Raw genomic sequence first — 11,411 nt, forward strand, 5'->3', positions numbered from 1 at the left:
GTATATTATAAAATTTAAAGATCATTAAGAGTTATTATATAAACAATAATAATAATAAAAATATAAAAAGTAGAACATGTGATTGGGCAGGTGGCATTTATCGTCCTGGGTGTGACAAATGTAACAAATGTAACGTCGTATCACTACAGATAATCTTTTCGATATAACGTAATAACATGGTGTTAAATAATATCAACAATGACGTCAGCGACTTACCTCTAAAAATCGATCAAATTAATGATAAGCAGAATACAGAATAGAAGAAGAAAGAAGCAGCAATAGAAGAAGATAAGTGTAGCAGAAGGAGAAGAAGAAGAAAGGAGTGTACACATTGAAGAATCGATAGATTACGAATTTTACGAGTCATGTCCCTGAAGAAGACGAGCGGCTTTACATAAACACATGAATGACTACAGACCTTGGAACTGACAGTACTGGAGCACAAACGACATTAAACACGCACACACATACACGTGCTTTTCAAAAGAAATAATACATAAATTCGATTACATAACAGCAACTTAACTAGCAATCGAGAAGATAGGAATATGAGATAGAATTTTGATTTTACGTTTGACTTATACAATTCTAATTTTAATAAGATTTTTACATATGAACAATTAAAAAACAATAAGTGTATAATACAATCAGTGCATCTCATTAAATTCAGTTTATATTTCTATCTTCTTTTTTATGTAGGAATATAATAACTACGATACTACAAAAAATAAAAATAATAATTAAAAGGTTATTTATCTCCTTTACAATTCAATAAGAGAGATTTTTACTTTTATTTAGTTTTTACTGTTTGAATTAAAATAAAAATTTGGGAATATTACACAGAATTATATAGAAAAAAAATAATGGATTAAATATCGATACGAACTTGCAATTAGATTACATAAAGTATAAGATACACATTCAAGAAATACATTGCTCCAGTATGTCGACAGAGATATGTCCTCCAATAACTGAGACATATTTCAGCTTTGGAAGCGTATCTATTGTTAAAACTGAACTATAGCTTTGGATATCGAATTCCATGAATTTTTCCCAATGACGGATTATACTCAGATTATAACATTCAAAGAGCGAGATTCCTATTCAAGAAATGCTACTAAAAATTCCATCCCATCAGATAAGAAGTTTGAGAAAAAAAATCAGTATTGTGTATTTTTATAATAATTTAATAAAATTTAACAACGTTTTAATTTAATAACGTTATATAAGTAATATAAAGCGATGAAATTCTGGAACATGAGATTCTTAGTCTCGAGATCCTGGTGAATGTCGCGCATGTAATCCGCCATTGTACGTGGGAAAATTTTCGGGGTTCCGACGTACGTTCCAAGATCGGTAGGAATTCTTGGTAGTGCGCCTTACCAGAGGTGGACGAGGAACAGGGATGGGAGGAAGCCCTCGCTGACGAAGGTGCTGCACCGGAAGGAGGATGTTCTGCTGTGGGAGGCGTAGGTGGTGAGTTTGTCGAGTTTCCACGGATCTCGCCTGCTTGCTTCAGCACCTGGTATATGGCGTCCACGTCTGCCCATACGGGATAAAGAGACACAGCAATGCAAAAGCGCACTGAACGGACTATTCGTGATTTTTTTGAATCGCGCGCTCAGCCAAGTGCTCAATTTCCTCACATTGATCTGTCTTCTTCTTCCCTTTTTTCGTTGATAAATGAGATGACGCGCGATAAACGATATAGCGGCTTTGGCAACAGCACGAACGAACGAATAATCTTCACGAGTTAAATCGTAGTGCAGAGAGATGCTCCCATAGAAAATAATGAGTCTTCTTTTCCAAATAATTCAACAGCTTCAATAAAATCTTAATTTGATGTTTAGCATTATCTAATATTTCATGATAAAATTTTGAATTATTCAATTAGTGTTATCCAATTAAATTTTTGTAAAGAAAAACAAGTTTTAGTCCATAATAAAGAATATTATTGGCTATATCAAATCCAACTTTGTAGACGAGCAATTTACTCTTTCACTACTTTTTAATACGCAACAGTTACACAGTTTCAGCGAATGAATGGAATTGTATGTGTAGAATAAGTCTTGAAATATTTTTTGGAAATATTTTTTAGATTAAAAAGCTAAAAAATACGATTCAGATTCTACTAAAAATTATTCGATAAACAATTCTCCGTTATATAGGAAAGTTATATAATTAATTTATTTTAATGACTTTTATTTTTCAAGAGTTCCACCGTTTTTTCTTCTAAATCCATTCACTCGTCACTATAGAACACGACAAAGAGAAATTGCAAAAAAAAGTCCTTTCGCGTTGGCTGTGTTTCCGAATAGATTTCTAACAATTTTTAACTACCCGTCATGCATGAAAAAAAAAAACAGAATCCCCCCGATCCAATCGGCGAGAGATAACAGGCTTATTGAGAAATCGATCGGTTCCCTTCGTTCGATAAAATGTCCTCGACAATGAGAGAGCTGTCGCGTCGCTGGCAGGGAGACAGGAGGGAAAAACACGCGTCGTGAATCTCGTGTATCTAATTTGTACTCACTGTGCTCGGATGATGCTGGTATCTCATCGGTGGTTACTTGCGTCTTTTGTCGCCGTAGAAGCGGTATACCGCCGCTCTTCTTCGGCGCCAGGCTCGGGCACAACGCTGGTTGCACCATGTTGATGCAGTCCGTATGCGCGTTTGCCTTACAACCCCGACACCGGACACCCTGGCGGCTGTGGCCGCGTAGCACCTGGCCGCAAGCGTCGCACGGTGTAATCTTACGGTACGTGTATTCGCGCCAAGTATGCCCACCCTCGGACTCAAGGCTCTTCCTGTGAAAGTAATCTTCCTTGTTCACGGATTCCTCGGGTTTCGCGAAAGTCGACGTGCGCGTGCTTCCTTGCGATCGTGCGATTATTACCGTTTCATATGTGTTCTTGCGAGGAAGAGTGCATTAAATTAAATAAAATCTTATAATTTTTTAAAAATAAATATTATTACTTGATAATTAAAAATTAAATTGAATACAGGCTTACAGGAGTAAAAGCTGGAGATGTCGAGTTCTAAATTGATATTTAATATTTCAAACTTGGATAAGAATATACAAGAAACAGACATTTCAATCTTTATTAGGTCATCCTCACACAGTATAATAAGTATAGTTAATAATAAAACGTTCTCAATGCCAAGTCGGTTAACAATAAAATTGAAATTCTACATAAAGCGTTACAAAATTCCGAACCACTTTTCTTTTTATTTTTTGGTATTTTCCATTATGTTATTGTTCAGTATCGCTCAATCGTAGTAATATCGTCCAAATCGATCATTGCAATCTTAAGAAAATTGTTCTATTTTTTGCGTTTATTGCTAACGTTTATCATTTAGCTAAATACTTAATTTAATAAGTAATTAAAGTAATTAAAGTAATTAAAGTAATAAACAATTAAATTTTTATATTTATTTTTTATTCATTTAATTATTTAATTGTTTATTACTTATTAAATTAATTATTTAATTTATATAACAAATGTGATATCGATCCACCGCGGCAAGTGGAAATGACAGACATTAGCGATACTGAACAATAACATAATGGAAGATACCAAAAATAAAGAGAAAAGTGATTCGGAATTTTGTAATGCTTTATGTATAATTTGAATTTTATTGTTAATCGACTTGGCGTTGCGGAACTTTTTTATTATTAACTATATTTTTATTTTATTTATTAACTATATTTATTATTAACTATATTTGTTACACTGAGGATAACCTAATAAAGGTTGAAATGTTTATTTCTTGTATATTCTTATCCATGTTTTGAATATTAAATATCAATTTAGCACTCGACATCCAACTTTTACTTATAGCCTATATACAATTTAATTAATAATTTTTTTTTATCCAAGAATAGAATTCACAAAGTTAATCCTCCATCTGTCTGGGTTTTTTTTGGCATAAACGACAAATTTCACTTTAAAAGATTAATTATATGGAAAAAGTGATTTTAAATTAACTGAATCCGTGATATTTTATAGTGTTGATCAATATATGTTGATCAATAGTCTCTATAAACACAACCATCAAAAATGGACAAATTTTGCTGTAATATCATTTGAAAATTGTTATTTTTAGTTTAATTGAAGAATATCTTTATCTACAGTACACAGTTTGTTTTTTTAACTGTATCAGCATGTATATACATAACTGTATGTCCATACGTAATGTCAAATGTACGAATGAAATAACCATCGACACAAACAACTACATATAGGGTAAAAATACTAGTTATGGATCACTCTTTAAAAAAATTCATCTTTTTTATCCGGAAAAATATCAAACAATTAATAAAATATTTAATGGTTATGATTAATCATAAAGATTACATTATGGATGATTTTATTTCATTTCATTACCGTTTTATATATGTTTTAATTTAAATTAAGTAAAGTAATGACAATTATCCACAATTAGACCTCATATAGTAATTGGGGATCAATTCAATGCTTTATCTTTTTTAGTGGCGTTACTACATCTCGTAAGAATAATAAAAATGATTTGCGCATGCATATTGTAATATATAACATATAACATAATATATAACGTAATATTATATATAACGAAATTATAATCCGAATTGATAATCCATATCTAGTTCTAGGATCTAATTGTGAATCGTGATGCAATTTTAACACGTTCAAATTTATTTAAAATTAGTGACAGTTAAAAGTCAATGATAATTAAAATTATAAGAATTAATGAAAATTAAACATTTAGCAATAAAAACCAATTAAATTATGAATGGTAACACTTTTTGCATATAGACATGTATATATACTATTTTATATTCTATTTCGATACTTAAAACAAATACATTTTTTTCAGAATGACATTATTTATAAGAAATGACACGTTTTTAAACATTTTTAAAATAAATTTATGCAGTAAAAGTATCGTTATAACATAGTGATTAAACAAATATAATATCAAATTATAACATAGTGATTAATAAAATGTGGATACATTTACTCTCAACTGAACGTTTTCGATTTTTTCCATTAAATCTAATGCTATCTACTATAAAAGTTATAAGATAATTCTTATGACATTACACTTTGAATGAATTTTTGAAGATATATATGTTGATTAACCTTGCACATTTAATTAATTAATGACATCAATAAAATATGTAGCGCTGTTCTTGTAATAAATTAAAATCAATTGACACTTGAAAAAGATAAAACAAATGCTAAAGAATCTTATAATATATGTTTATTTAATTGAAAATACTATAATTATTTAAATATAAAGTGATCCGGAACTAGTGCCTCATCCATATCTAGTGCTTTTATCCTATAATGATACGTATACATTTGTATCACTTCTCTCCCTGCCATCCATTAACAAAGAGATATAAACTTTAATATACATACAAATGGTTGTATGTATGTTATATGTTTAACTGTATAAATGTTTATTGTTTATACAGTTACAAAAATTTTCAAACGATGCTACTGCAAAATCTATTTTTTATGGTTGTGATATTTATGTCCATTTCTACCAATGTAGATTAATTTTAATCTCGATTTAATTTACGCATTATTCTTTTCTAATTCTTAACACTAGAAAAAAATAAAAAAATAAGTTAATCTACATTGGTAGAAACAGGCGTTTATCAGTATCTCATAAGTTACAAAATATCACAGTTTTAACTAATTTGACTAAAAGCACTTTTTTCATATAATTCTTTCAATATAGTTCTTTCAATCTCAAATTTTAAATTTTATCGAATAAAGATTTTAACATTTGAGTTAAAAATTATTTGATAATAGAGATGTTGAAAAGTTATCTTGAATTTCTTTGAAAGTCTAAAATGAAAAAGAACTTAATTAGATTGGACAAAAAAAAGATCCAGATTGCAGGCGGAGGAAACAAAAATATGATTGCAGACGGAAGATTAATATAGCGATATCGGATGTAATTTTTTTTTTATTAATTATATAACAAAATAATAATAAGATCGGAAGGAAATAAGAATATTTTGTTAACATACAAAGATTTCAACATGGTCTGTTAATGTGTAAGAATAAATAATAAGAATAAATCAACTGTCCGATTAAATAGTAAAAATTTTATTAAAAGCGATTTCATGTTTCAAGTAAATATTCGTTTTCAAATGTTTTCAAATGACAAATGTAAAGTTGTAATATCAACTGATGTTCACGAACAATCTGAAACTTACCTGGACATGGCGACGACGGTGGAAACTGCGTGGTACATGGTTGCCTGCTTTCCTCTTTATTAGTCGAGCATTCGCAAAACAGTATCTACGGTTATTCAAAGTCCCTTTCGTCTAACGTCTATGGTTCCCCTAATTGGGAAACTTACAAAGCACACGGAAGTAAAAGCATATATTAACTCAAACGTCTCGTCTTGAGAATTCACTTTGACAACAATCGTTCTATAAGTCTGCGAAGGTGCAACAAGAAAAACTTTATTTACTCTATGCTGTTTGTTTTCTAAGATGACGGTGAAGGTGTTTCCATTGTCGGTGAAATGTTTGACGAGTGAATTGTTTGCGAAACACAAATTCAAGTTTTCCTTGTAGAACTTTCGCATTTAATTCAGTTAATACATCAATATTGAATAAGAGTACCTACAGTGACTACATTTCTAATTTAACTTTCAAAATTTGTGAGAAAATTTCTAATTTCCTATTAAAATAACGGATGGAGAAATAATTAAAGTCGAATTAAAATCATCTATCTACATCAAGATAAAGCGATATCTAATCTTTGAAGAACATTCGTTATTTCATTTATTCATGCATACGTTACGTAGGATTCGCAAACTGCTTTTTTAAAAATATATATAGGTATATGTGTGTGTGTGTGTGTGTGTGTGTGTGTGTGTGTGTGTGTATGTGTGTATACACACACACACACACACACACTGAGAGATAAGAAGAAAAATTAGAGTAAATTATTTTTTAGCAGTACATCTTTTGAAATAGAACTTCGAGTTATACAACTATATATTATTTTTATTTCTTTTCTATGTTGGCTAATGAAATTTTCAATTTGCGCATCCCATGAATGTATCCCAACTGCGCTATTCTCTACTGAGCGTCTCGAAACAAAGTTTAGCAAAGAGAAACACGAGACAATCAGTGTCAGATTTACTCGAAAAGCAAAAATGATCCTCTTTCATTTCTGGGATTTGTATCGAAGAGTACATATATAATAAAAAGCAAATATATAGTTCCCGGTATTGCTTGGTGAAAAATCATCTCCGTCGCGTCGAAAACTTCGGCACTTTTTCGCGGCATGCACGTGATGAAAATTGGTATTAATAGAAAGGAAATAAACTCACTTGTCGGATAACGGTGGTGTTGTGGGCGAACTAGTTTTTAGGCTCTTGAATGCTTTCAGCCATTTCAGCTTGGGACTTCCGGTTGAACCGTTTGACATCTTCCGACTGGTCATTCCATCCGGTTGACCAGCTTCGCCTCCTCCGAAAAGTTCCTTCTGTAATTGACAAAAAAAAAAAATATATATATATATATAATACACATATTATACATAAAACATTTTCAATAATTAAAAAATATCTAATATAATATATTTAATTCATGTAATATAAAAAATATTTCCATGATTGTTTTTGTAACAAATAATATGTGGAAAAATTTAGCATTATTTTAATATGAAATGTGAAATGCCTTTCTAGTGTTAAAAAATTTTATTTTTTGAAATCTAAAATCTAAAAAACTCGAATAATTGAAATTTAAAAAAAAACCGAAAAAATTTAAGATTAGTAAATAATAGAATTTTACTTTTTATTTAATTTCACTCAATTAGACCTTAACGTAATTTTATTTGGAGTTTTAATTATTATAAATAATTAACGTTGGAAATCAAACAAATTACGAATGAAGTATTTTACGCTGTATGAAATTTTTATTAAGGAAATATGAGCTCGATATTGATTAATGACTCCAAAGACGATCTGAAACATTCTGTATAAATTTACGCTTCGTGCATAAGAGAAGAGTCCATTACCGTTCGCACACGGAAACACCCTAAACGATGATGATTACATGCTTCTTTGCGTATCAATTTGCGTGTTTACACGTCCCTATGAATGAGTAAGGAGCGAGCTCTACACACACGTGACTCAGGGTGAGTTTAATCTACATCCACGTGGGGAGTATTATCCCAACGATTCCTCCGTAGTTATTATTTATATTAATCTGATCAATAGTAATCATCGCGTGCAAAACAACGAGATTATGTATATTTTATTCACGCACGATTTAGCGATTCGACAAATATGTCCTTTAATTAAAAATTCCGAGGCTTTCAAATGAGATAAATAGTCGCCGACAATTGCTGCATATAAATCTCAACGTGAACAACAGTTCTTATTAATGTTGTCCAAAAAAATAATATCTGGAGCATAAATGCGATTCTTTTATAAGCATTTAAATGGTGATTATAGCTGCATTATTATATTTTCTACAAGATACAAGGATGAGAGTTTTTTCGTTCAGAGATTAAGAGTTTCATCTCTGTCGCAATACGCACTTAGCAACACGTAACTTGAAAACGAATGCGTCAATATACCACCCTGGTTGAAACGTTTCTAAAGAAGATATCACTGCGATTCGTTTTCAACTGTAGGAATATATTCATTGACAATACATGCATGTCAATTTTCATTGATCTCCGTGATCATTGAGAATATACTCGGCCATTGTTCTCTGTCGTAACATTAGCCTCTTTGTGCTCAACTTCACAATGAATAAGTAACTCCTTATCCGTTTAATAACACAATCCCTCCCTATGTCCCTAATCGTTATATAAACTTGATTAATACATTAATATACATTTTTCAATTACTTTTAGTTAATATTACGACCAAACGTAAAATCATGTAGATTTAATTTAAAATATAACGAAAATCAATGAATAATAATATTGTGTAATAATATCATTATGAATTAATATCACCAGATAATCAAATGTTAATGTTCTTAATAATCATAGATATTAGGAGCACTGTTAAGCACTTTTCAACCAGGGCGGTCTGCTCGTAGTCGTCGAGCGAGTCCACTGGATCATGCAGCACTCTTGTGATATAGCGTGCTCGGAACCATAATTCACCAGAAGAAAAAATACTAACGACTCGCGTACGTAACGTAGTCCATCCCATTCTTCAGACTGGACGCGATCACGATTTGATATTACGATGAGCGGTGGTAAAACGGCAGCGCGCGGTCAGACAGCGACGATCCTGCTCGCCTGACCTGGATAGACGGACTCTCTCTCGACGAGGCCAGAAATGGATTTTCAGACGCTCGTGCTCGCCGATGACCCAGTTGCAAAGGCGCATGTCGCACGATTGCGCGCGCCAGTATTTATCCGGTGTTTAGGCTAAAGCGTATCAGTGAATGACCAATCGCTAGTGAATGGCCACAGACAAGCCTCCTACTTAGAAAACTTTTAAAAAGTGTACCGTTCATATTTGTCACGCACACCAAGAAATCGCGTCTCCGAGGCGAGCTGACCGTAAACAATTCACCGCGCGCGATATTTTTCCATACGCGTATACTGAAATTACTTCATCAGCTATAATTTAAAATTTAATCCTTTTCAGATTAACATTATTTCTTTTTTCGAATATATTTGTTTCTCTTTTTCAAATTGCACTGTTGTATTTAGATAATCTATTTTAGAAACATATTGACAAAATTGAATTATCCGTGGAATGACAAATCCAATTTGCCAACATATTTTAACGAACGAATTTAGATTTGCTCGTATATATATTTATAGCTAATAGTATAATGTGACATAATTTATTTTGTAAACATGATATTGCGCTGCTATCAGTTTTCAATATTGTCTCATTAATTAGTTACTGAAGACACATGATTAATAATAAATGGCAATTTCATTAGCTTTAACAGACCTTTTTATCAATTCTGGATAGTGCAATTTTCACTTTAAGTTAATAACGAACAATTGAGTAGCTCTTTACCGATGCATCCATCCTGTATACTGTATACATAGATGAGGCTCTTGATGCTACGCGTGGTCGAACAAATTGGATGAAATGGGGAGAACTCGGAAGATAGATGCCTCTGATCCATTTTCATGAACATAGAGTCATTTAATACAGAACTATCCTAATAGAATTGAACCGAAGTTTCATTTCACGATTTATATTTATTATTTATTTGGTGTTCACTATTGTGTTTCTATAACATATATTACTATTGTTATATTCCACAAGAGAGTTTTATAACAGAATCGCATTTGAATGTGTATCTTATTTTTCATGAATCTTGCTATTGCAATAAATGGTATATAGCTCATGGGATTGCGTTTTAAAAAGCGCAAGTTGTATAATAAATATGAGTACGTTTTTTGCAACGGGATGAAGTAATATGGCATGTCAGGCTTAGAGATGAATAAAATAATAAACGTGCGACGGTAATTATAATTAAAGGGAATAAAGAACGTGCTTACCTGTGCTTGCACTGCGGCTAGACGCAGTTGCGCAACACCGAGGTCGAGACGCTTCAAAGAAATATCTTCTTGTAGTTCAGCTACTTTCGTGTAAAGATTACTCTCGGCACTCCTGCAATGGGAAGTGATAAAATAATTCTTGTCCATATTTTTCACCTTAAAAGATTAAAAAACTGACGTATTTTCATGCGAGCTACCATACTGTGAAAAAATATAGCTGTAAAGGTAACAAACGTTCGAAAGTCAAGAAACAATCTTGATTAACTCTTTGGGTAGAGAATATATTGAGAAAAAAATGTATCAAATTTTAATGAATATTTATTGAATAGTGTTAAATATGTACTTACCGTAAATAAATATTTAATAAAAAAAAAATAATTGTCAAGTTAAATTAATGGTTCGACTAACTAGTTAATTGTGAATAATTGTGAGATAATGTACTAGTTTAAATTAAAATCCTTCTTTTACTAATTTTTTTTTGGACCTATTTACTCATTTAATTATTGTGTTTACATATCGAGTGGATTTACTTCTTTTCTTATCTTATTTATTAAAGTTTAGAATTTTTTTCAGTATAATAAAAATTTGATGGAAAATGCATATTCAATGATAAAAATAATAAAATTTATACATATTTTCGTATAAAAATATTTCACAAGAATTTTTACTTATTACGTTGTAATAAGTTACATGAAAAATCATTATAAATTTGACAGGAACAAAAATTTTTGTTATAAAACATAAAGCAAAATCCAAGTAAAAGAAAAAATTTGCAAAAATAAAATATGTTTTATTTATAATTAACACGTTGACTAACATAATGGTAATCGATGCTATTAAGATTGCATTCCAAAACGTCCTTTCCGAGGAAGATTTTACTCTACAAATTATATTATATTATAATA

The 11,411-nt window shown here is 31.0% G+C and overlaps 1 protein-coding gene across 1 annotated transcript in view; it reads right to left on the reverse strand.

The window, feature by feature from the left end:
* The window catches only part of LOC108693820, a 72,096-nt gene that overhangs the window by 12,160 nt on the left and 48,525 nt on the right, over nt 1-11,411 (reverse strand). Inside the window, exons 7-11 of the mRNA XM_018202972.1 lie at nt 10,507-10,618; nt 7,346-7,500; nt 6,216-6,269; nt 2,534-2,808; nt 1,384-1,542 (exon numbers count right to left, since the gene is read on the reverse strand). Of these exons, the coding sequence (XP_018058461.1) occupies nt 1,384-1,542; nt 2,534-2,808; nt 6,216-6,269; nt 7,346-7,500; nt 10,507-10,618 (755 nt within the window). The remainder of the gene's footprint in view (nt 1-1,383; nt 1,543-2,533; nt 2,809-6,215; nt 6,270-7,345; nt 7,501-10,506; nt 10,619-11,411) is intronic.

This window comes from Atta colombica, unplaced genomic scaffold, assembly GCF_001594045.1.
Source record: "Atta colombica isolate Treedump-2 unplaced genomic scaffold, Acol1.0 scaffold11, whole genome shotgun sequence".
Taxonomy (NCBI): Eukaryota; Metazoa; Arthropoda; class Insecta; order Hymenoptera; family Formicidae; genus Atta; species Atta colombica.